This window comes from Protopterus annectens, chromosome 9.part0, assembly GCF_019279795.1.
Source record: "Protopterus annectens isolate FY-2018-M chromosome 9.part0, PAN1.0, whole genome shotgun sequence".
NCBI classification, from domain to species: domain Eukaryota; kingdom Metazoa; phylum Chordata; order Ceratodontiformes; family Protopteridae; genus Protopterus; species Protopterus annectens.
In genome coordinates this window covers 1213556767-1213584337 of record NC_056743.1, presented here as the reverse complement: position 1 = coordinate 1213584337, position 27571 = coordinate 1213556767, and the positions used below count along the sequence as shown (strand labels likewise).

The window sequence follows — 27571 nt, the reverse complement described above, 5'->3', positions numbered from 1 at the left end:
GCATTTGTTAAACGTGCAACAAAGAGCTGCGCATCCACCAAAGCTGAGCATGCATCAGAATATTAAAAATATACCAGAGCGTTAAGCATGCATCAGAGAAAAAGAGAGAAATGTGCAACAATGTCTTAAGCATGCATCAGAAAGTTGAACCTGGAGCAGGCAGTTAAGCATGCATCAGACAACTGGGGATACATAGGACAGTTAAGTACAAAGAGTTAAACATGCAACAGAAAGTTATAAATGCATCTGGGAAGTCAAATATGCATCAGAAGGTTAACTAAAAAAAAAAAAAAACCTTTTTCTAAGCTTGTTTCCTGCCTTTCCTGTGGGTAGTCTAGCCTGGATATAGATTTGCTGTGTCCAGGACTATTTGTAGGCTTCTAGGCCCCCAAGCCTTTCTGTGTTGGAGGGAAGCCTTCTAGCTTAATTTTGTTTCTTAGAACTCGCCAGTTTTTTGTTTCAGCACTTGTTCAGAACTTATTGTAAGCACTAAATAAGCTACAAATTACTACAGCACTCAACTTTCCTCACTGTCTAGAGGAAAACAGTTTCTAGTACTTAACAAATAAGCACCTATCCAGGCATGTCTAAGGGTCAGCCCCCGGTGTTTTCTCCTGTCTACCTGATAAATCTGGGCATCTTGGGGCAATGCAGTAATTGCCTCATGTACACAGACAACCCTCTCCTCCTACCACCCAACATTACAACCTGTGAGAGATGCACTTATATTGCCAAACTGGAAGTAAAGCTCTCTTCACCCAAGACTGGACTAGACAGTCAAGAGGAGAATGTAAACACTTGCACCACACTCAGCACATAGTCCCTCAAAACCTACACCACCAAAACACACTCACAGAAACACAAAACACACACCTACATTCACAGAGGCTCTCAGTAAAAACCTGCCCAAGCAACAGGGACCTCCAAAGCAGAAACACAAACAACCTCCACCCCCCCCAACACAACCCAAATGACACATAGCCCACAAACTCAGTGTGCCACTCAACCACAGCCCATAAGGCATAACAACGTATGCAACACTCTAGTCATAGGTGTCTCTATAGTCAGGCACACTGATGTTCCACTCACAAGGCTAAACAAGGAGAAAGTTACTGTCAGCTGCCTGTCGGGTGCCAGGATCTGCCACATAACCCATGCACTCAGGTCACTCCACAACAAGTACAAATATGACTCTGTCATTGTCCATGTTGGTGTGAATGACCTGAGACGTACCTCCTTGGACTACATGAAAAGGGACATGGAGGAGCTGTCTGATCTTGTAGCCCAGGCAGGTATGACCCTAGCCCTGAGTAGCATCCTGCCATCACCCAGAATGATACCACAGTACAAGGACAAAATGATTGACTTCAACAATTGGCTAAGCTTCTGGTGTCATTCTAAGGGGATCCAGTATCTGTCTGCCTGGGATGACATGATCGACAAGCCACGATGCTTTGCCAGAGATGGCCTGCACCTGTCTCCCCTGGGATTCCGGATACTGGCTAAGGCTCTAGCCACCTCTATAGTGCCTTTTTTAGGCAAGGTTCAAATGACAAATTCACCACCCTAGCAGGTACAGGCAAGAAGAATCTGAGGGTATTGATACTCAATGCTAGAAGGCCAAACCTCAAAATGCACTCTCTCAAGGCACTCCTTAAAATGGAGAACATCGACATCTGTGCAGTGACAGAGACCTGGTTCAAGGCTCCAGAGAGTACCCCTGCATTACCAGGCTATAATTCATACCACACCTTTCGGCCACCTAACCTGGACCGAAACACTAAAGGCGGAGGTGTGTCCATATTCATTAAGGATATCCACACCTCCAGGCTAGTTGCTCAGCATAATGCATCCGAGATTATCCAAGTGCAACTAACTCTGGGCAAGACCGCAATCCAAATTGTAGCTTGCTACAGATCCCCCACCATGTCCCAGGATTCCCACTCCTCATTTCTTAATACACTGGAAAATATTAGGGTACAACCTAACACGCTAATAATGGGTGATTTCAACTACCCTACCATTAACTGGGAAAACTACTCATATGCCAACTCTTGTGCTCAACGTTTTCTGGAATTCATAAATTCCAATGCCATGGATCAACTTATCCACACTCCCACCAGGGGCAGCAATATCCTAGACCTGGTTATTACCAACATGGGCAACCGGTGCTCCACACCAGAGGTCAATTCCTCGTTGGTCAGATCCGACCATAAGCTAATCACCCTAGACATCCACATCCACATCCCTCTCCCACCACCCATTAGGGAAACCACAGTAAAAAATTCCTCCAAAGCCAACTTCACGCTTCTTAAGACAGAACTGGCAAACTTCACGACACCCATGCTGATGGACAATAGAGGTATGACTGCTGAATCCTACACAGATGCACTTTATAAGCACTTACATGAGTGCATGGATCGTGCAATCCCTAACAGAACCAAGATGCTATCCTCCAAAAAAAGGAAGCCAATCTGGTGGTCCCCTGCCATAAACAAACTCTACAACAGAAGAAAGAAACTGTTGCAAAAAAGAGTAAAATCCCATGATTGGAGAAACTCCCTGGTCAACTTCAGTAAGAACCTGAGATCCCTCATAAAATCCTCCAAAGCTAGTTATGAAAACAAAATTGCCACTGACTCTAAAGACAACCACAAAGCATTCTATAGCTATGTCAAGAATCTCAATGGCAACACTCAGATCTGCTCTGAGTTACAGCACAATGGCACTAAATATACAGAACCAACGGATATTGCCAACATCCTGGCAGATAGGTTTAGTGCTAACTTTACCCCTCTGTCATCCCCTAAAGGGCCCATCTCTATACCAGAAGAATGCAAAGTTCCTGTAATCATGGCTGCACAGGTGAAAAACACACTATCCAAAGCCAAGAACACAGCATCCATGGGACCTGATGACATCCCAGGCTGTGTTCTACATGAACTACAGAACGAACTGGCACCCCACCTAAGTACCATGTTCAATCATAGCCTCACCTCAGGCTATGTGCCCACTGAATGGCGCACAGTGACAGTTATCCCACTCCACAAAGGGGGAGCCACCACAGACCCCAGAAACTACCACCCCATTAGCCTAATGAGCCTGGTCTGCAAGGCTATGGAGCGTATCATCATGGAACTTATAAACAATGACATTGGTAATCTCCAAACTCAGGACCCCACCCAGTTTGGGTTTGTAAAAGGCAGATCATGTCTCCTAAATCTGATAGACTTCTTTAAAGCAGTCACCAAAGCCGTAGATGAGGGTAAGGTGGTTCACACAGCCTATCTAGATCTCGCCAAGGCTTTTGACACCATCCCCCACTCTGGAATTATAGATAAACTCACTAAACTAGGTATAAATCCCTATGTCACAAGATGGGTTGCCAACTGGCTCACTGACAGAACCCACGCTGTGAAAATAGCAGACTCCAAATCCGACTTCAGACCAGTGACAAGTGGAGTACCACAGGGTTCAGTCCTGGGTCCTCTCCTGTTTGGTATCTACTTCTCTGAAGTACAGGCCAACACAGAAGGTCTTTGGCTAATGAAGTTCGCAGATGACTGCAAACTAGGAGCCATAATCAAAACTCCAAAAGATGTGGACATCCTACAAAAGGGCCTTGCTGAGACAGATGCCTGGTGTCAAAGCCATAGCCTCAAGCTCAATGCCAGAAAGTGCATTGTCATTCCTTTTGGTAAAAACTCAGTACCCATGAACTACCACATAGGTGGTAGTCTACTTAACACCAAAAGTGTGATAAGAGACCTTGGGACACAGGTGGACAGTAGTCTCTCCTTTGATAATCACATCGCCACAGTAGTCAGGAAATCCTTCTATGTGGCACACCTCATCACAAAAGGTTTCTCATCCAGGAAAAAAGAGGTCATTGTTCCCCTCTACTCGTCACTCATTAGACCCATTATAGAGTACAATGCTCCTTTTGGTATGTACCTCACAAGACATCTACAACAACTGGAAAGGCCACAGAAATACCTCACAAAGAGGATTACCGGCCTCAAAGAGATGCCCTATGCAGACCGTCTCAAAAAACTGCAGCTTTACTCCGTTGCATATCGCCTACTCAGAGGCGATCTCTGCCTAACACACAAAGCTATGTCAAACTCAGAGCTTTTAGACATGCTCCACTTAAAGAAATCCCAATCCCTATGAGCTACACACTCTAGGCACCTAAATCTCGTCACCACAATAAACAGAACATGCTGGAGGGGTAGATTCCTGTCCCAGAAACTTCCCATACTCTGGAACAAACTACCTATCTATATCAAACAAAGCTCCTCATTAGCAATCTTCAAGAAAAATCTTGATGATTGGATGGGAGATAGGAAATTCACCCCGGGGATCACTTCTGTGGCTCTGCTCGACAGTGGCACGGGAAAATAATTTTCTTGGGTGGCGAAAGCCAGGGTACCTTTGGCTAGGCTTATATAGGCCCTAGGGCCAATAGCCTAGTACCTACCTATGAACCTAAGCATATAGCAGATTTAATGGTTCTACTTGATGTTTTCAATGCTGAAACTATCATACAGATCTGTCATGTCCAAGCCTACTACTGGTTAGCGGACTGCATATTTCATGATGTAAATATGATACTAAATACTTTATGCAGGAGCTGCAGCCTCCTGCAATCCATGATATAGAAATAATGCTGTCTATATACCAGTCTTTAAACAGACTACCTCTAATGTCACTCCAACTCAAAGAAGAGGAAATTACAGTATTGCCTTTTTCTCCAAATTGGTGTGACCTTGTAGGTAGCATATTTAGAAATCGAGGGTGTGGAGGCAGTGCACCCAAATTATGAGGGACTTCAGGAGGCACAGCCCACCTGCAAAAAATGTTGTAAAGTAGGCTATTTCTCCTTTTCTATTATGGTGGTCAGACAAAACCACAAGATAATGTGATCAGTAGGATGGTGTCAGTAAGCTGGATATCAGTAAGCAAAGTAGACCTGATTTAACCATGCAACAGAGAATTAAGCAAGAAACAGAAATTTAAGCATGCAGCCCAGTTAAACTCAAAGAGAGTTACATGGCCTTGGCTCTGTAGCAGGAATGAACAAAGATCTGCCTGCAGTCCAGATGACCCATGTTTGACTAGCGGCACAGGCACTGGAGGTACCGGGTAGGGAGGATGGGAGAGAGTGGCTAACAGCATATTACCCATTCTGGGGTTGGGGGGATGTCTACGTTCACTGCAACAGCAGCATTAATAGCTTGGTGAGCTCCACTTTGTAAGAGGTGCACCAATTGGTTAGAAGGTTGCACGTCCACAAAAGCATGCATGTGCCTCCCATAAACAACCATTGCACAGGATCATAGGATCTTAGGAAGTTACTATGCTAATGGCCCTATGGTCCTTACAAGCCTAACCAAGTTCTGCCCTTGTTTCCAAGATCAGCACATATTGGCCCTGTCCAAGAGAGACACAGGAGGAAGCCCCAGGGTGAATTTACTGTTACCCATCCAATTGTCCAGATTGGGCTTGAAGAGGGCCAAAGAGGTGTTCTGCTTTACATGAATTGGGAGCCTGTTCCACAGGTGTGGTAACCTCTGGGAGACAAATCTGTCCCTCCAGCAGGTTCTATTAATGCCACATACCAGGTTAAGGCCTTTAGCATGAGTAACCTGTAAGCCATTGAACTTACGGATATGTAGTATTTCTAATAAAGCAGAGTCAGAGATTGCCTTATATGCAAGCCAGAGATCACCTCTGAGTAGTCTGTATGAAACGGAGTAAAGTGATAGTAATTTTAGCTGATCCACATAGGACAGATGCTGAAGACCTTGAATTCTCCTTCTGAGAAACCTTTGTGGTTTCCCCAGTTGTTGAATATGCTTGGAGAGGTACATATCAAAAGGGGTGTTGTACTCAATTATTGGCCTGATGAAGGAAGAGTACAGGGCAGTTACAACTTCTTTTTTTTTTTTTTTTTTTTTGAGGAAATGCCCTTATTATAATGAGCAATACAGAATGCCCTTCTTACCACTGTGGAGACATAGTAATCAAAGGTAAGGTTTCTTTCAACCTGTGTGCCCAGATCTCTCACCATTACGGTGTTGCTATTGATGTGGTAGCTAGCCGGAACATCGCTCTTACCAAAAGGGATGATAATACATTTTTTTGCATTGAGATTAAGGTTGTGACTTTGGCACCAATCATTTGTTGCATAAGACCCTCTTGTAGGATGGTGATATCGTTTGAGGGTTTAATGACTGCTCCCAGTTTGCAGTCATCAGCAAAATTTTTCAACCATAGACCTTTAGTTTTTGCTTGTACTTCAGAGAAATAAATTCTGAACAGTAAAGTTCCCAAGACTTATCCCTATGGAACACCACTGGGTATGTGTCTGCTGTTGGAGGTGGATTCCCCTATTTTGACTGTATGGGTTCTATCAGTGAGCCAGTTAGTGAACCGCTTATGATATAAAGGTTGCTACCTACCTGGGTGAGTTTGTCAATAATGCCTGAGTGGGGAATAGCGTCAAAAGCCTTGGCCAAGTCCAGGTAGGCTGTATGCACAGTTTTCCTGTCATCCAGAGCTCTGGTGACTGTCTCAAAGAAGTCCATCAGGTTTAACAGGCATGCTCTCCCTTTGACAAATCCAAACTGAGTAGGGTCAAGTACTTGGAGATTACCTATATCTTTGTTGATAAGCTCCATGATGATTTGTTCCATTGCCTTCTGATAAGGCTGGTCAGGCTAATAGGTCTATAGTTCCTGGTGTCAGTAAAACCACCATCTTTGTGCAAGGGGATAATGGTGGCTGTTTTCCATTCAGCTGGGATGAAGCCAGTCCTTAGAGTATGATTGAAAATGGTACCCAGTGGTGTTGCTAGTTCTTGTTGGAGCCCATGTAGGATGCAGCCTGGGATGTTATCAGGTCCCATAGTTGATGTGTTTTTGGCCTTGGAGAGGACACATACAACCTGCTCTCTAGAGATACAAGGTGGGGGACAGAGCTTGAAATGCTTCTGTAGGGTGTTGGGGTTAGAGCACACTCTCTGGCAGCAGCATAATGCAGATGTGTCTTCAGTCTCCTCACTGGCCTCAGATATGGGTTGGGTTGAGATGATTCTAAGGGAGTCTAAGGTGGGTAGACCCTGTGAACAAGAAGAGCAGTTGGTGACAGATGATGGTCAGTTGTCGAGGAATAAGGGAGGAAAATAAAAAAGAGATTTATCTTTGCATCGGAGAGTTAATATACACAAGAGAGTGAAACATGCAACAGACAGTTAGTTAACCATGCATTTAAGCTTAGCATGCATCAGTTAAACATCAACACAGCATTATAAAAATGGTGATGAATGAGGCAGAAGCCTAACGTACGAGAGGAATTTAGGCAATTTGACAAGTATATACTGGAGCAGAGTGAATAAGGATGCAGTAAAAGAACTGGAATAAGAGAAAGGAACATGGATGTAGCAAAGTAACAATTCGGGACTAATAACAGGACTATGAATTCACAGAGAGAGTAGCAAAACTCAGAAACATAATGGCAAAGGCAGTTACATAGCTTATGTCAACTGAGGGATTCTAAGATGCTGGGACAAATGGAGGAAAGGATGAGATGATGAAAGAGAAAGATAGCTGCACAGAGACTAACTGTACCCGATGCTTGAAAGAGAGAGTGGGGGAAGGGTTCTGTCACCATCTTTGTGTGCTTGCATCATTACTTTTCAGTTATTCTTACCCACTTCACTTTGCACAGTATTTTCTGGCTTCACCATTTCTAGTACTGTAGCCAGAGTCCTCAAAAATAACAAAAGCAGCAAATGCATTGTATCTCTCCATGCTAGTTTATAAAAGAACACCCCTTCTACAGATTTAAAATTACATAAAGCAAGAGTGAAAATGAAAAGGCAGCTCACCTACAGCATGATGCGATTATGAAGAAGGTTGCTTGAAACTGTGGTGCTAGGGGTTTATGATCAAGTGTTGCTCATGGACTTATGATTATACAGATATTTCATATAGTTGTTTCTACACAGCATGATGACATTAATTTGCACAGACTTTTGCAAACCCTTACTCTTCTTCACGTAAATATATAAAGAGCATTTGCAGCCTATTTAAATGTACCTTATGAAAAGCAATTAGTAGCCAATTAGTCCATTAAAGGCATCATAACTGAAAAATGCATCTCAGGATATAACACATGCATCATATTGTGCACATATGCAACAGCACATTTCTTAACTTGAACTCTACATAAAATCTTATATTTACACAACAGCACACTTCTCTACTGTGCATAGTATTTTAATTTAAACAAGTTTTAGAGAATATCAGCCATTATGGTTTTTGCCTGATACCCCGCAAGCTGACAATAATGGCTTAATTCCATATCTAACAATGCATTATGACCGCCATGCTAATGGCCACTAGGTGTGCAAATAGCCAACCTATGGCAACCAAATGTATATGATAATTCTTTATTTAAAATATATTTATTAATGGCATATTTTTCAATATGTACAGGACCTTGCATTGTACTGTCTCTTGATGCTGTAAATAATTCTATTGTACTAATGTTTGCTGTTACTACATTTTTGTTTGTTGTACTGTATATATTACTGTGGAGCTTTTCTCACCGAGTCTCCACTGAAAATGGGCCTCTGGCCCCGTCAGACATATCCAGTCAACAAATGTAAGAAATAAATACATTTTTTATTTCATTATGTCACAAAGGTATGTCTTAATCTGATGCTCTCTTTTCATTCTGACATAAAAGTATGTCAGTGCGTACATAGACTGGCAATTAGTAAAATATCTGTAAACCTGGAAGAAACCACTTAAGTAATGTTAGCATGTTTGGCACCACAGTATTCAGACAAAAAAAAAATCCATCTGTTTTCCTCATTCATGTAAAAATCTAGATCCCACCCAACATGAAAACATACTCGGAGTCTTTAAATAAAAATCTGCAAAAGCAACAGAGACCTCCAAAGCAGACATCCAAGCAACCTCCACCCCCCAACACAAACCATGAAACACATACTTCACAAAACTAATGTGCCACACAATCACAGCCCTTAAGGCAAAATAACATACCCAACATACTAGTAATAGGTGACTCTATAGTCAGGCACACTGATGTCCCACTCCCTAGGCTGAACAAGGAGAAGGTTACTGTTAGCTGCCTGTCGGGTGCCAGGATCCACCACATAACACAAGCACTCAGGTCACTCCAGAACAAGTACAAATATGACTCTGTCATTGTCCATGTTGATGTGAATGACCTGAGCCGTACCTCCCTGGACTACTTGAAAAGAGACATGGAGGAGCTCTCTGATCACATAGCCCAGGCCGGTATGACCCTGACCCTGAGTAGCATCCTGCCCTCACCAAGAGTGATACCATGCTATAGAGAAAAAATGATCAATTTCAACAATTGCCTAAGCTTCTGGTGTCATTCAAAGGGGATCCAGTGTCTGTCAGCCTGGGATGACATGCTCAACAAGCCACGCTGCTTTGCTAGAGATGGCTTGCACCTGTCACCCTTAGGCTTTCAAATATTGGCCAAGGCTCTTGCCACCCCCATAGTGCCTTTTTTAGGCAAGGCTCAAAAGACAAACCCACCACCTTAAATAGTACAAGTAACAAAAAACTGAGGGTAATGCTACTCAATGCCAGAAGTCCAAACCTCAAAATGCACGCACTCAAGGCACTCCTCCGTATGGAGAAAATCGATATATGTGCAGTAACAGAAACCTGGTTTAAGGCTCCAGAGGGTGCCTCAGCACTACCAGGCTACAACTCATACCATACATTTTGGCCGCAAAACCTGGATCGAAATACAAAAGGTGGGGGAGTATCCATATTCATCAAGGATACCCACACCTCCAGGTTAGTGGCACAGCACAATGCTTCAGAGATCATCCACATGTAACTAACAATGGGAAAAACTGCTATTCAAATTATAACTTGCTACAGATTACCCACGATGTCCCAGGACCCCCACTCCGCATTCCTGGAAACACTGGGAAACATAAAGGTCCTACCAAACACCCTGATATTGGGTGATTTCAATTACCCAAACATTAACTGGGAGAACTGCTCAAGTACAAACTCCCTTGCCCAACATTTCCTAAAATTTATAAACTCAAATGTCCTGGATCAACTGATCAACATCCCCACAGAGGTGACAACATATTGGACCTGGTCATCACCAACATGGGCGACCGGTGTTCCACACCTGAGGTCAAACTCTCACTGGTTAGATCTGACCATAAACTAATCACTCTGGATATCCACATTCTGCCACCACCCCCAGTCAAAGAAACCACCGTGTAAACCTTTCAAAAGCAAACTTCACATTACTTAAGACCGAGTTGGGAAATTTCAAAGCCCCCATGCTAAAGGATAACGCTGTCCAAGCTGCAAAATCCTTTACTAATGCACTCTACGGGCATCTACAAGAATGCATGGATCATGCTATCCCAAACAAAACCAAGACTCACTCCTCCAAGAAAAGGAAACCAGTCTGGTGGACCCCTACCATAAACAAGCTATACAATAGAAGGAGGAAACTAGTACAGAAAAGAGTAAAATCCCAAGAAGGGAAGACATCCCTGATCAGTATCAGCAAGAAACTACATTCCCTCATAAAATCATCCAAGGCTAGCTTTGAAAAAAAAATTGCCATGGACTCTAAAGATAACCACAAGGCATTCCGTAAGTGGCAATTCTCAGATCTGCTCGGAGTTAGTGCAGAATAGCACAAAATACACTGAACCGACCAATATAGCCAACATCCTGGCAGACAGGTTCAGTGCAAACTTCACCCCCCTCTCACCCCCAAAAGGGCCCATAACTATACCAGAAGAATGTAGTGCCCCTGAAATCACAGACACTCAGGTTATAACACCCCTCTCCATAGCCAAAAACACAGCATCAATGGGACTGGATGGTGTCCCAGGCTGCGTCCTAAATGAGCTCAAAGATGAACTAATCCCTCACCTAAACACACTGTTTAAACTCAGCCTCTCCACAGGCCATGTGCCCACAGAGTGGCACACAGCAATGGTTATTCCACTCCACAAAGGTGGTGCCACAACGGACCCGGGGAACTATTGCCCTATAAGCCTGACTAGCTTAGTCTGCAAAGCTATGGAATGCATCATCATGGATCTCATTAACAGAGAAATTGGAAACCTCCAAACACCGGACCCTACCCAGTTTGGCTTTATTAAGGGCAGATCATGCCTCCTAAAACTGGTGGACTTCTTTGAGACAGTTACCAAGGCTATAGACGAGGGAATGGTGGTCCACACAGCTTACCTAGACCTCGCAAAGGCTTCAACACCATTCCCCACTCAGGTATTATAGACAAGCTCACCAGCCTGAACATAAACCCCTACATTATGAGATGGGTTGCCAACTGGCTCACGGACAGAACCCACATGGTAAGAATTGCGGGAGCTAGGTCTGACTCTAAACCGGTTACAAGTGGCATTCCCGAGGGCTCAGTCCTAGGACCCCTCCTGTTTGGCATATACTTCTCAGAGGTAGAAGCAAGCAAAGGAGGACTATGGCTGACCAAGTTCGCAGATGACTGCAAACTAGGGGCTATAACTGACTCTCCGGCTGACACAGACATCCTCCAAAAGGGTCTCACTGAGACAGATACCTGGTGTCAAAACCATGGCCTCAAGCTAAATGCCAAAAAGTGCATAATCATCCCCTTTGGAAAAAACAAAGTACCCACGAACTACCACATAGGTGGTAGCCCCCTAAATACGGAAGACGTGATAAGGGATCTGGGGACCCAAGTAGATAGTAACCTCTCCTTTGATAATCACATTGCCAAAGTGGTTAGAAAATCCTTCTATGTGGCCCATCTAATCACAAAAGGGTTTGCATCCAGATCGAAAGGGGTCATTGGGCCCCTCCATGCATCACTCATCAGACCCATCATAGAGTACAATGCCCCATTTGGGATGTACCTTACAAGACACCTGCAACAACTGGAAAGACCACAGAAGTACCTCACCAAGAGGATCACTGGCCTCAAGCAGATGCCCTATGCAGCTCGACTGAAGAAACTCCAGCTGTACTCGGTTGCATACCGCCTACTCAGAGGTGATCTCTGCCTGACATACAAGGCCATGTCCAACCCAGAATTGATGGACATGCTCCACATAAAGAAAACCATATCCCCTCGAGCCACACACTCCAGGGATCTAAACCTCACCACAACAATAAATAGGATGTGCTGGAGGGATAGATTCCTGTCCCAGAGACTTCCCATGCTCTGGAACAAGATTCCAATCTACATTAGGCAGAGCTTCTCACTAAACCACTTCAAGAGAAACCTTGACGAGTGGATGGGAAACAGAATGTTTACCCCAGGGATCACTTCAATGGCTCTGCTGGACAGAGGCATAGGGAACTAATCTAAGGGGGCAGCGAAAGCCAACACATTCCAGCTAGGCTTATAAATGCCTTCGGGCAGATAGCCTAGTACCTACCTATGAACCTATAGCCAGAATTACTTTGTCATACCTGAATGCAGACCACTGCTTAATAATAATATTTTTAATATCTTTACTATTAGTACAATAATTACTCATATCCACCAAAGGAAATGTATCCTCTCCAGTTTTGTAATATATTTCTTAAGTAATATCTTCATTAACATAAGACAATACTGGACAATCTACAATCATTTGACACTGGCTGTTTGTTCATGGCAAATGTAACTTCATAGCCCCTGTTTATAAAGATAAATCTTGACTTTCTACTTGATACTAAAAGAATTTAAAATCTATAGACCTTCATAAAACCTAAGGAAAGTCACTTGCTGGTATATTATGTCATATATGCAGCCATCCTATTATTACAGGTGATAGGAATTCTACCTGCACCAGCAGTGACTCAGGTTCAGCTAGTGACTTTCACATTAGTGGACTGGCCAGATACAGACTATTGCATTCTTGCCTCTCCCTGGAAGGAATGAAAGTGGAATGAGATCATGTATAAGGGGAGCATATCTTGCCAAAGAATGCCTTATGGAAAGCAGGGATTAGACAGGAGATCCATCCATCCACAACCTCTTTTCCTCAATTTTGCACATGGGGTTGTTGTGCCACTTCAGAAGTGACAATAATCTAGAGCCTATATTCACACCACCAGATGGCTAGTCCTGCCATGGTTGTTCTTCCATACTGCACATACACACACACATACCACACACACACACACACACACACACACACACACACACACACACACACACACACACACACACACACACACACACACACTCACAAATACTACAATTAATTTAGTATGTCACATCCACCTATTGCATGGCTTTGGAGAGTGGGAGGAGATTGAAGCACTCAGAGAAAGTCCATGTGCACATGGGGGGAAAAACAGACTCCAGACAGAAGGCACCCCAGATGAGAATTGAATCAGAAAACCTCATGCTTTGAGGTGGTGCCCAATTTCAAAGGAAGAAGTACTTCCTAAGGAGTTACACCACTTGTATAAGTGACTGAACCCCCCCCCCCCACACACACACACATACACTGTGCCTACTGAATACCAGCTGCTTGGACACTTCCTAATGTATGTACAAAAAACTGCAGAGGTGCATACAAAATAGTCCCTGGTTCCACTACTTTAATGAAAGCCATGATTTCTGTCACAGACAGGGAGATCTGTAAGGTCTAAACAAAGACTCAAAGTAAAAGTGACAAATATTCATATGCTTTTAAAGATGAATGAAGCCTGCTGCACTGAAGACCATTCGATCAAGCACAAAAGATCACTCGGGCAATTCCTTAGATCTTTTTCTGGGTGTTTTCTACTACCAGTAGGGACACCTCACCTAGAGGCAGATATTCAAATTCCTACCAGTCACTGTCCTCATGATCAGGATTAGCAAGTAAGAACTGATGAGTGCAATCACAAATGGGGAGAATCAGTCTTATACATAGAGACCAGACTGTATCCCTTTCTTGGTGATAGTCTGATCCCAAAGTTGGTATATAAGTGGTAGGTATAGGAGACAGGAGAGTATTTATCTGATTAACTGCATTTTGACTTAAAAGGACAACATTTGTGCCACTGACCTCTCCACACATTTGCTTTTATGCATTTTAATAGCTGGGTCTTGGTGAGCTAATGCTGAGTGAGCTGGTTGTCAGTATGATGGCCAGAACCCACTTTTTACATGAAGGCAAAGCTTCCATCTCCTATGCAAGGGGCCCTCTACTGTCCTAATATGACTAAAGATCAAGCAAATATTTTCAAATCACATGGCAAGTTGATAAACCTACAGCAAGTTATATGTTTTCTCTACCTCTCTTGATGAAATGGAATTTGTTGAACTGGTCCTCAGTTGACTGTATGCCTATTGCTTTTCAGCTAACAGACTAATATTCTAAATATATATAGGCATCTTTTTATATACGTAAAACATAGAACCAGATTTATTATTCTGAATATACAGAACCAAAACTGCAAAATTAACTGGTTCAGTATTATAACCTATTAGTAAAGGTCAGAGTAAAGGGGAGAATAGTTGATTGTATTCTTCAACTAAAACTTTTTACAAGAAAACTGAATTTAGCTTTATATTTTCAAAATGGTAATATGAACATTGAACCTTTGGAACTTCAGAGACCTAGCACTTTTTCACCCCCTTCTCACCCTTTAGTACAATTGTTTGAAAATCTATGTGAATTTGATATCAGGAAATTATTATATGGAAAGAACAAGAGAATTGATAGTTATAACCTTGAAAGGAGGGAAGCTATTTTGCTTAAGGACATTCTTGAACAACATGATATCAGATTAATGAAACCTGATAAAGGGGGTGGGTTGGTCATAATGAACGTGAATGACTACAACAGTAAAATGTTTGAAATGTTGTATAGTGAGGTATACCTAGAAGTTTCTCGTAATGAAATGAATTTGGCCTATCGTAATATAGATTTAGAATTAGAACAGCTATTACTTAATGGGCAAATCACTATTGAGACTTATAACTACTTGTTAGCTGTACATCCTAGAATACCGACAATTTTTGGTATACCGAAAATTCACAAATCCATCTCCAATCCACTGTTAAGACCGATTGTTGATGCTAAGGCCTCAAAAACCTATAGTCTTGCTAAATTTGTTGACAGTAAGGTCAAACATGTACTTAATAGTCATAGTTCTTTGATAAAGGACTCATGGGACTTCCTTACAAAAATTCAACATGGCATGTTTGATAAGAACCTTATTCTGACCACTATTGATGTGTGTGACCTATTTTCGGTTATACCCCATCAAATTGGCCTTGAATTGTTCTATGATTATTTATGCGCCAATTCTACATTTAAACACGAGACTATCTTAACCATTCGTTCATGTATGGAAATTGTGTTGGATAATAATTTTGTCACCTTTGAAGGACATCTTTTTAAACAAAAGCAAGGGGTGGCAATGGGTGCGTGCTGTGCTCCAGTTTTTTGCAAACATTGTTTTGGCACAATGGGAAGACCTGTTTGTATTTAATTCAGAATTTAGGGCTTCATTGGTATTGTATGGGCGATACCTTAATTATATTGTCCTTTTCTGGAATGGTAGTGAAGATGACTTGGAGAAGTTCTTCACATACATAAATGATACAACTGGTTTTCTTAAATTTACTATGAATAAGAACTTGGATTTTGTCAATTTCTTGGATGTTACTATTAGGAAAGACTTTATTAATAATTGTTTCATCTCTCAGTTATATAGAAAACCAACATACTCCAATTCATTGCTACATTTTGCAAGTGCGCACCCATTGCACCAAAAGAAGGCCCTAGTTATGGGTCAATATGTGAGACTGGCTAGAATGGTCTCTGATTTTGATGATTTCCTGAAAGAATGTGAAGTAATGAAAAACATGCTTTGTAGGAGAGGTTACCCTGAAACCTTTGTCTTTGATATATACAATGAAGTAAAAGTTAGAGAATTAATGGGCATTTTCTTGCCTATTAGCTCAGGTCACTATTGGAGGTCAGAGAAATTGTAATAATCTAATAGATTTTGGACGAGTGTTCACCCTTACTTATTCTAGTGATTTTTTAGATATTAGAAATATTATCTCCAAATATTGGAAAATATTTGAGGTAGACTTTGATGTGCAGGCGAAAGTTGGTATTGAACCTAAGGTAGTTTATAAAAAGGATACTTCTTTTAAGGGATTATTTGAAAAAACAAAACATGAAACACGACAAGGAGGGGCTTTCAAGTGTGGAAGATGTACCCAATGCCCTTATGTTATGAATACAGAGAAAATTAAATTAAAAAATGTTGGGATTATTACTAATAAGAAGAAAATGTACTGCTATAGTAAGGGAGTGGTCTATCTGGCATTATGTACCAAGTGTGAAAGTTATTATGTGGGAAAGACTAAGAATGCCCTCAGAAATAGAATATACCAGCATTTATATTACATCAAACATAAAAATGAGAATAATGCACTATATAAGCATATTTGTAATAAACCTAACCATTCTTTTACATTTGTTATATTGGAACAGGGGGGACAATGGGGGGGGCAGTCGATGATTATTTAGAATTTGTTGAGCTTAAGTGGCAAATAAGACTGGATGCATATCATTCACCTGGGTTGAACGATAGGATATCTATGTCTTCAGTGTTGAAACTAAGATCTATGTTTTTATTGTGATTTAGGTAGATGTTATCTTTGTTTAATGCTTATAATAGTTATTTATGGAATATGTATAATAGATAGGTTTTAATTATTTTTTAAAAATTGTTAGCATACTAATTTGATTTAGTACAATATTTTAGAAGGAAGTGATGTAAGTTTGAGATGATTGGTTCATGATTTATATTTAAACAGTTGTTAGTAGCAGTATTTTATTCTGATGAAGTCACTTGGTTGACAAAAGCGCTTAATACTGCTTGGAGTGTTGTTTATTACTTTGAGTGTTACCTTATTTTTTAAGTTACCATTTGGAGTGTTGTCTTGGTTGCTCAGCAGTTATAAAGGAATTTCCAATACATTCTGAGTCATTCTTTTGTCTCACAGCAGCTACCAGACATTTACTGGTCCTCAGTTGACTGTATGCCTATTGCTTTTCAGCTAACAGACTAATATTCTAAATATATATTGGCATATTTTATATATGTAAAACATAGAACCAGATTTATTATTCTGAATATACTGAACCAAAACTGCAAAATTAACTGTCTCAGTATTATAACCTATTAGTAAAGGTCAGATTTTAAATTGATATTATCTAATTAATTAAAAGAGATCCTAGAATGGTTGCAGATCCTTCAAATCCACCATCAGACTATATGTGTTTATGTAGTGATTAATTATGTTGTTATAAAAATTAGAATGTTCTTGTACATATTATTTAAGGAGAGGCATAGCTTGGAGCCAATGCAGTTCCTATAGCAATGCCAACAGTTGCTATAGGAGCTGACAAAACAACTGCTTCCCCAATATATATATATATATATATATATATATATATATATATATACACACACACACACACACACACACACACACACACACACACACACACACACACACAAACATTTAGTTACACTGCCAATGAAATGTCATCAACAAAAAAGTTGTCTAAACAGAATGCTATTTATTTAGTCTATTTGGAATATTTTTCTTAAGACCTACTTGTGAATGCCCATTTTTGCAAATGGGACTTGAAAGTAATGATGTGTATCTGATACAAATCTGTGGCACAACTGATCACAACTGTGTTTCCTATGTGTTGCTTAAATTAATACAGAGTGTGCAGACATGAGCCCTAGTGCATGGGGGTGTGGAAGGGCCTGTGTAAGGTTCATGTCACTGTATTAATGCAAGCAGCACCACCGAAGAGCACACAGTTGAGATCGCTTGAGTTACTGTTTCTGTTTAAGGCGCATGCACTGGTCTGGGGTACTGCATGTTCTTCTGGACAGCCTGGGCAACATCTAGCTGTTAGCACAGAGGGCTAAAGCTCTGGCTTGTTAAAGATTCTTGTACAAGAGTGAAGAGTTTGGCTCTTTCCATCTTCATTTACCTACTATGTGACCTTGATTAAGTTACTTAACCAATCAGTGATTTGGAATTCGGACTAGGCTCCTCAATGGCCTCCTGGACTACATGCTTACTAACTAACTATGGACCTATGTTTGTTTTCTGGCCATGTAGCTCAGGGATTAGAGTGATGGTCTAGTAAACAGAGATCATTACTTCAAATGTTGTAAGGGTTTCTGTTTATCCCTTAAAATGTCAAAGGCAATTGGGGAGATGCATTTTAAGAGTTGGGGATTGGTATAATGGTTACCTCACAGACATAAGGTACAGAGTTTGATTCTCATCTTTGAAAAAGAAATTGGCTAAGTTTAAAATGACCCACAAGGGCAGCTAGTCTAGTATTTACCTATGAACCTTTCTCTAGAAAGACATAGGCATGAGAAGGGTAGCACCAGTGCTGATGCAGTTCAAGGACTGCATCACAAATGCTATAAAGTAGTCTAAATCAGCTTAAGATGCACACTTTAAAGAAATGCTTCTCAAATGCTGAGGGCAGGGTTCTTAGTTAGCCCCAGGATATTTGAGAAGAGACCTGGGCAAGCCAAAACTTGTTACAGATTTAAAATACTGAGTAAGTGTCTGTATAATTATGGGACCTGACTAAATGTAAATGTTAACAGTCAATGAACTTCTACAATGAACTGCAAGTCAGTGATGGCTGGGCTCTGTTATGAGCCAAATCTTTCTTATTTCATTTGTTGGGGGTGGGGGGGCTCAGTGAAGAGTATGTTTCTGGAGTCATGTGGAGATCCCGTGTGATTTTTCATTTTTCTTTCTTTTTTAATGGATTAACAAATCAGTGAGTGCAGTATCTTATAGAAAATTAAAGCTAAAGACAGAAAGGCAAAAGTGCATTACAAAACGTGGTTGTTTATTTAAAGTGAACTTTAAGTTATGAGCATGTCTGACTCCATGTTCAGGGGTATGATATTCTTGATATAACTGTCCATTTCTTCAGGAGGTTTTTTTAGTATAAGTTAATATCAAAGTATCATCAACAACAGTATGTTCTCCAACTGCATTCAGCCACAACAATATGTTATCTGTCTTGCTCATTAACTCACCTTGTTAATATTCTTTAGCTGTTCATATACAAACACTTAGGAATGAACCCTAATTTATGACAATAAAATGAACGCCTCAGAGGCATCCATATTTTACTGTGATGGAAACACAATAGATACCAGAGAACACAGAAGCAGAATAGTATTTATCTACAGCAACTTACCATTGGTACTGCCATTTGTAAGTCTGGAAAGGAGTCTGAAACATCATATCATTCACACCCTCTGCTCTGAGTCTCAAGGGGCAGCTCTTTGCCTCCAACAGAGCATGCCACTGCCCATTAAACTGTTTTAACTTTGTCTGGATCTTCACAATTATTTCCTGTCCAGGCACTTTTTTTTCTCTTTCTTAGTTCCTTATCGTACTTCCAATGCTATATTTTTTTTAGCTGCAGAATCTATAAGTATTACTCAGTTTCTTTCCTACTTCTGGTTTGGGATCATCTTCAGTGTGCTTAACAGTTCACATTTAACCAGCTTGTAATCAGTGCCTCATATCTAGCTGTACCACAACTAAAAGATAAACATATGGCATCCTGCTTTTAATTTCAGTCTACTCAATATTCTTGGCACTCAATGTAATGCTGTTTCACGATAGGGAAATCTGGAGCAAAAACAATTAATAGACAATAATGTGACACATCAAAGATCCTATAACAGCTCTGCCTTCTAAATCTCACTTGAAATTCTCAATATTATAAAATAAAATCAGTGATACAGTATTCTCTAGTAGCACACCAGATTTACAGAACAGCATCAAACTTCAGCAGAACTACTGAAGGGTCAGGGTTTCTCTTCCACTATAAGGCAAACTGTAAACTTGCAAGGTGTTCTGAATAGCTCAGGACAATATAACCCACTAGGTTATTAAAATTAAAAATTCTGCACAAGAGTAGCTCTCATTTCATTGCAGTAAGACTAAATCAATGCACCCTGGTTCGTAGTTAAACTTTTTCTGGTAGTTTGTCATTGTGCACCCCAGGTATCTACATGTATGCTTACTACATTTAAATTGGCATTCAGATCTGTTAACCTACACCATAGTTATGTTACTTAGTAATGCAGTGTTGTCTGGGTCATGGAAAAAAATAGGTTTGGATAAATTATTTAACTATTAAAATAAGCAAAATTGACCAAATTGCCAAAACACTAGACTTTCCTTAAATCTTCTATTTCTTGTTATTTCCATCTTATTGGTGTATGGAGGACTGGTGTGACAAAGATTGTGGTGGGTAAAGTGCAGTGGTTGGGGAGGAATTTACAATTTCAAGATAAAAAGTATTAAATAAATTTAGTTTTTTCTCTTCCTCTCCATCTCTATCTCCTGAAAATAAAAATAGTGCAGCAACTTCAAAGTTAGCATAAAAATTGTATACAGCCACATTAATCTATAGACGTGATTCCTGGTCACATAATTGCATTAAGGATACAGAAATAATTATTACATACATTTCAACAAAATATTTAACTCACTTGCATCATCAGAGTCATAACTGTCCTCATCTGCTTCATGGACTTTCTCTCTATGAAATTCGGTCCTTCTCTTATCCTTAACAGGACACATTTCCCAGCAGTCGTTCGTATTGCCCTGTCCAACAGATCTGTCCCCTTCATGTCTGTCCTGATCTTCGTTTTGCCTATGGGAAGTTGTTGGGCCAGGCTTAGGACTGATGAGGGCTGGTGGGAAGTGATGAAACCTGGGGAAGTAGTCCGAAATCTGTTTGATGGGCCGGATAGGACCAGGGCACACGTCAATTGCCATGTGCTCCTGGATGCTTACTTTTTCAACTCTGCGGACCGTCATCCAGGCTCTATGAGACACTAAACTCCCTAAAGTTATAATGACTTTTTGAGGGAGGATAAAAAGGTGGTAACAAGGGCTCTAATCTGTGAGATTTAGTATCTATTTGCAAGGTAAAGCGAGCACATAATTGTTACAAAAATAAACGGGAAATGCAAAAAGTTAACGATGAAACTTTCACATAAGAATACAAAATGGCCAGGAATTGTACAAAAGGTTTGCAGACAGATGCAATGAATAAATAAACTAACATAAAATGGAACAGCTAATGGTGCCTTTTCTAAACAAGTGCAAGATGAATGTGTTTTAGTTTGGAGAGGTCGACTCATGCCATCTCCACGGACATCGGTGTTCCATGAGTTCGTTCCTTCCAGCTGCAAAATGCTGCACTTGTACAGTCTGGCTTCGTGTCACCTAGCCTACATGCCACTCTAAAGAATCTGCTTGTGTGCAGTTCGGGACTTGAAGCTATGCCTTCATTTTAGTTTAACAGCTCCAATGTGCACATGACCTCTTTCGGACATTTTATAGGGGTTTCCCTCAGTCTGAAGGAAGACTTCAGTTACGATTGTTGTGCGTTCCCAGTCTTGATTATTGAACTCCAAATGAGCAGAATACAAAGCCAAGACAGAAAAGGTGTGAAGAATTCCCAGTCTTTAGTGGAATGACTAGGACGTTGTAAGCACCTCAGCGCAAGCAGTTGGGTGCTCCGTAATTTCTTAATTAATACAACCCAGAACCTCAAGCAGTCCAAATACTGTTTTAGTGCCTGTCTTTAAATGTTCCAGCCATGGAGAAGCAAGTTCGACAAATGTCAGCAGTGAAATATTTCCCGACACGTACAGTTAGGAGCCACAGGTGAACAGCTGCACTGTTTGAACGACTACGTATTGGTCGGGACTTCTAATTCAGGACCCTGGACAGTTCAGCCACGTATTTCCACAAGTATTCTGGCAGAAAAGCTTGCACAACACCAAATAGCTATCAGCTTTCTCAAACCTCTGGGTTTGTAACATACCCGGAATAGTATAATAATTAACGATGGCACGACTATGCAACAACAATAGTGAACATAAAAACACTTTTTTTAATCCAGGGATGAAACTCGAAGCTTAGCGCGAGTCTGTTTAGAAAGGATGATGCAAAATAATGCACACTTAAAGCGTGACTCTCGTGTGAAAAGTCTATGTAAATAGATAACAAAGTAAACTTTTTACGCCAGAATATGGTTGACCAAACACTATAATAGTCGAAAAAAAATACATGACTGACATTTACATTTCGATGATGTAGTTAGCCCACAAACATCCCGAATCGTGGCACATTAGTATACAAATATACAGGGAAAGAACAACAGGCAACTAAATTACATATTCGCAAAAAATAGTGAGCTATCAGATGGTGAGCACCATTCTGTTTAAGAAAATATGTTTAAAATATCAACTGGAAGAGAACAGCCTTAAAGTGTGGCATACCGAACAGTGTCTGTTCTTTAACTTCCAATACTCTTTGTGTCCGACGTTAATGCCTCTTCCTTTTGTCCTGGTTCTCTTTTCCGATCCTTTATTTTACCAGTGTTCAGCCTCACACCCGCAAAAATGCTTTCATCAAAGCAGGAGATCAAGATTGTAACTGATCTATCCACTTCTTTCTCAGCCTGACTGAATGTTTGTATCTCAGTCCCTCATTTCAAGAACAACAACATGGACCTTACCTTTTGCGCTGGAATGAGTCTCACTTACTCTAGAGTGTGGCTTCGGAGAGAAACGCTTTCTATCTAAAGGGGAGGGGTTAAAGAAACACTTCTGTAGTACACCTCCTGGGATCTTACAATGTACTATATCCCCAAAACCTTGGAAAGAAAGGTATGCAAGTTACAAGCCAATACTTGGCAGGCGTGCAATGAGTGAGCTGTGGATAGAACTGTGGTCGTGTGTTGGAGAGAGAAAGGGGACACTCATCTAGGGCCAGGCATTATACTTGTTAACTGTAATAGCAACTTTCAACCTCAATAAGCCTCAACTTATTGGGATTTCACCCAATGCACTGTACTGGTGTTAAGTAAGTATGTGTAAATGCAAGCTGCACCTATTCATTTGCACTGACCATATGCACATCAATATTAAAAAGAGAGTCTGGGAAGGTGTCCTTTCTAAGAAAGGACACATCGTCTTGCATGAAGTCGACAGCACAAAATTCAATAAAAAATCGTCGCCTTCTTCTGTGCTATGCTTCATAATTGAACATCTTACAACTTGATTGTTCTGCACTCAAAATGTCAAAATTGCTCGCTTACTATATCTGGCTCCAACAAACAAACACAATGCAACGAGTCTGAGGGACCCAGAGGAGGCTGCTGAGAAGGGCAGGTAAGGAGGACCTGAAGTCACAACCTACTGTATTTACAAACCGAGCAGCCCATAACGAACAAGAAAGCTGAAAATGCAGATATCTAGACATTTTCGCTGTCTGCTGGATTTACAGATCCAGTGGACCAGAACGAAGAAGGAAGCTAAAATAGTAAACATACATAAGCATTCTATTGAGTGAAGTATTTAGATCGTTTTTATCGATAAAGAAATTATGTTTTATTGCTAAAGAACTGTTACTTTTATGTCTTGGGCTGTCATCTTCAGCACTTCTCAGTGGTCGGGAAGGATGTTAAATTGCAAATAAGGGGGCAGTAGATTAATAAACAATTGATGCACAATTTTAAACACTGTTATTTTTGTCTAAAAGATGCAACTATATCATTCGGAGTTTTATTTTATCTAATCAGACCGATTCTTCTGCGAGTCTGTACTGAGGGTTGTTCATAAAAGAATATCCCCAGTGGGTACTTCAGCTCTCCTACCCTTAGAATGCTTCAAAGTCATGTGCATAGGATACGGTCACGTAGTAAGTTTCAGGTCCTGCTGATTCACTTGTGGAAATTTTGCTGGGATGCATTGTCTGCCTCTCTAATTAATAATGCATTTGGCTAGGGCATTCAGAATCTGAGATTTGGCAGAAATAACAACAGCTGATATGTTTGCAATATACACCACCTCAGTCTGAGATGCTCACCGACAGTGTCGCAGTCTGCAAACAGCAACGGGCCATTAACTGATGACATCCAGAACAAAGGGGACGAACTGTCCAACAGTAACAGAAAAAAATCCCTTAAGCACCAGTAAAACATTTTTTTTTACTTTTCTAAAACACAAATTGTAAGTACCCCTAGCAAGTATGAATGTGCTTAAAATAATGAGAGTATTTAATCGTGGACTTAAAAAAAAGCCATTATATTCCCTTACTCTTTAAAAATCAGTCAGGTCATGCAGTCAGGGAAATACCTTTTCACTTGTCAGTACTTTCTACACCATTTTGTACTGGGTTATGAGGAAACACATTTTACAACGTCAAGTTATACAGAAAACGAAATATTCATTTGAGTAGTTTAGCCACATCTGGGTTTTTGGCAGGAAATAATATGTTACACCAAACAGAGTGAAATCTGACTTTCTGAAAAACAAGAGAACGCATGTTTTCAAGATTTGAAATGACTACCTTTAAATAGGAGCAAAGCCTGCTTATTTTAGAAAATAATTTCAGAGTTAAGTGTACATGGATTTTGATCAAATGTTTAGGAAGAACATATAAACTTATTCTAAAAAGAAGGAAGATTACCACCTAGCCTGTGTGGGACAGTGTGGTGGTGTAAATAATTGGCTGTGTTGTATCTTGCAGGTCTGGAATATGATTTTGTTACAGACTATCAGTTTAAAAGGAACACAGTACAGACAATGAAGCCCTGTGGATATTCCAGTAAGTCTGGTAGCTACATATAATATTCTTGCTAAGGAATAATAAACGGTTTACAACTTGGAATTATATGAATACATAAAACAACATTTATAGACAATTATTTAGCCTTGCAAAGACATAGTAATTCTGCAACATACTTCACTGTAATATAATACTATGGTCCTTTTTTCAAGAATGTACCCCCAAACATACATTATGTCTAATATTTCATATCAACATGATTCTTTATTTTCCACCTCTTGACAAGATATCACCCAAAACAAGGACAGTTAGCAATGAAAAGGATCAGAGAGACAAGGGTAAGAAGACAGTATGATCTGGTTTTGATATTGTCGCCCACTTGGGGACCACAGATATAAGCAAACATAAAAAAACTGAATGTATGTTGATTATCTTAGGAAGAGGAGTATAAACCTCTTTTCTTGCAGATTCACTTTTCAGCTGTTCATATGCTGCTTTTCAGTTAGTAGAATGGTTTTGTTCTTCTACAGAGGCAATCACAACAGAGAGCAAAGGGTATACTGGGAACTTCCACAGTGGAGTTTCAGAAGAGGATGGCATGAGACACAACAGGAAAAGGAAACAAATCCAGGAAAGAGGACTCCATAGCTGAAGGCAGAACTGATGCAGGATGGAAACCATGAGTTAACATACATGTCGCTGGTTACGGCTGGAAAGGAGAAGACATGAGTTCTTAGAATATCAATAGCAATACTCATACAGGATAGTGAGATAGGTTTCACTGACTGCAAAGTGGTGTATTACCTAAATCAGAAGGAAGTAAAACCTTTGCAGCTAGAGATTTTGATCTGGTGAAAGACCTTGTATGAACTGTAAACTGTATAAGATATTTCCTCTGAGATGTTGCCTGTTGTTTGCGGTAGAGGCTAAGGCCAGAATGTTTGACACCAATGTATTAAAACAGTGGTTGAAAAACCAGAACAGAACTACGGGATTGGTTTCATTAGAGCCTGTACGTCCACCTGTAGGTATCCATCTTCAAATGACATGAAGTCTATATGTGACCATTCTTACCACTAGTTTAAGTGTTTCTTTGACAAATAAGTAACTGAATCAAAGGCAGGTAATGAGAAGATCCATGAATGTCCGACTTTCTCCTAGAAGAAATATAGGAGTAATACATGAAAAGGAGTGAACATATAGAGTGGGCAAGAAAGACTAAGTATGTTTTGTATAGATAATACATAACAAGTGTTCAAGGAGTACGTGGAAAGTAAACAGAGATGCAAAGTGTAGCAGAGAAATAAACCAGGATTACTTAGGCCATGACTGAGAATTCTTAATCTGCATTGCAATGACTCTGGGTAACAAAGGGGGGAGCTGCAAACAATGATGCAGTAGGAGTGAGTGAACAATGCTGGTGACACATAAACATGGCTAATGACAAGAGGAGGTGCAGCAGTACAGCTTTTTAATTAATGACACAGCACAGAGAGACAGGGATGAATTATCAGAGAGAAAGAGAGAGTAAAGACATTGAGAGATAGGGGTGAAGTAGCAATTTACATAAAGGAGAGCATCCAATGTGATGCCAAATAAGGGGAAGAACACCTAACCAGGAATGTGGCAATGGTACAGCAAAGGTTAGAAGCTAGATGGCAGTTAAGGTAAGGATAGGGAAGGGGGCAGGCGGATGGGTTAATGCAATATGTCATTTTACCAGATAAATCATGACTAGAGAATGAGAAACTGGTGCAGAGAATAAAGGAATATGGTAAAAGAAGAGGATAAACTCATGAGGAATCTTATTTTGCTCTTAGCAGACTGGAAGATTCCAAACCACAGGGTAGTTAGGGAGTGGGAGCTGTTTGAAATTTTGGACTATGAGTGGTTTAACCAATTGATGCAGGACTGTTACAGAAAGAATCAAATTCTGGACATGGTCCTAACCAATGCAGTGGATTCCATGACTGTCCAGGTTAAAGTACCATTAACTGACAGTGATCATGCCATTGCATGGCTTAGAGTAGGGGAGGATAATGATAAAAAGACAAAGACAGCGGTGCTGGATTGTACAGTAATGGGTTGTGTTGTGTAGGAGAATTGGCAAGGAGGAGTTAGGAGACTGGAGTGATCATGCCATTGCATGGCTTAGAGTAGGGGAGGATAATGATAAAAAGACAAAGACAGCGGTGCTGGATTGTACAGTAATGGGTTGTGTTGTGTAGGAGAATTGGCAAGGAGGAGTTAGGAGACTGGAGTGATCATGCCATTGCATGGTTTAGAGTAGGGGGAGGATAATGATAAAAAGACAAAGACAGCGGTGCTGGATTGTACAGTAATGGGTTGTGTTGTGTAGGAGAACTGGCAAGGAGGAGTTAGGAGACTGGAGTGATCATGCCATTGCATGGCTTAGAGTAGGGAAGGATAATGATAAAAAGACAAAGACAGCGGTGCTGGATAGTACAGTAATGGGTTGTGTTGTGTAGGAGAACTGGCAAGGAGGAGTTAGACTGGAAGCAAACTGGGGAAGTAAGCAAGCTATGGGATGGTGTCAGGAATGAACTTCTCAGGGCTATGAACAAAGGTCTGAAAGAGAGGCAAAAAGGCAAAAATAGAAGGAAGTCAGCATGGTCACATAGGAATATGAGGCCAGTAATTAGGATAAAATGTAGGTCCTATTGATTTCAGCGTCTGTATTGGGTGTACATGTTGTGGAAGAAATAGGCATGTATTATGTTTACTATATGTCTGTTGTAAGGTTTTCTGACTAAGGAATGTAGTGCTTTTATTTATTTATTTATTTGCAATTTGATTACCGGGGAAGTCCACTGGGCCGAATTGACCC

General features: G+C 40.6%; 1 protein-coding gene across 2 annotated transcripts in view; it reads right to left on the bottom strand.

The window, feature by feature from the left end:
* Positions 1-23262, bottom strand: part of LOC122811948 (double C2-like domain-containing protein beta) — a 1736177-nt gene extending 1712915 nt beyond the window's left edge. Inside the window, exon 1 of one of the 2 annotated variants that reach the window (XM_044084139.1) lies at positions 20628-23262. In XM_044084139.1, the coding sequence (XP_043940074.1) occupies positions 20628-20958 (331 nt within the window). In that variant the 5' untranslated portion in view covers positions 20959-23262. The remainder of the gene's footprint in view (positions 1-20627) is intronic. The other variant, XM_044084141.1, reaches the window with a different exon arrangement.
* Between the last annotated feature and the right edge of the window lie 4309 nt (positions 23263-27571).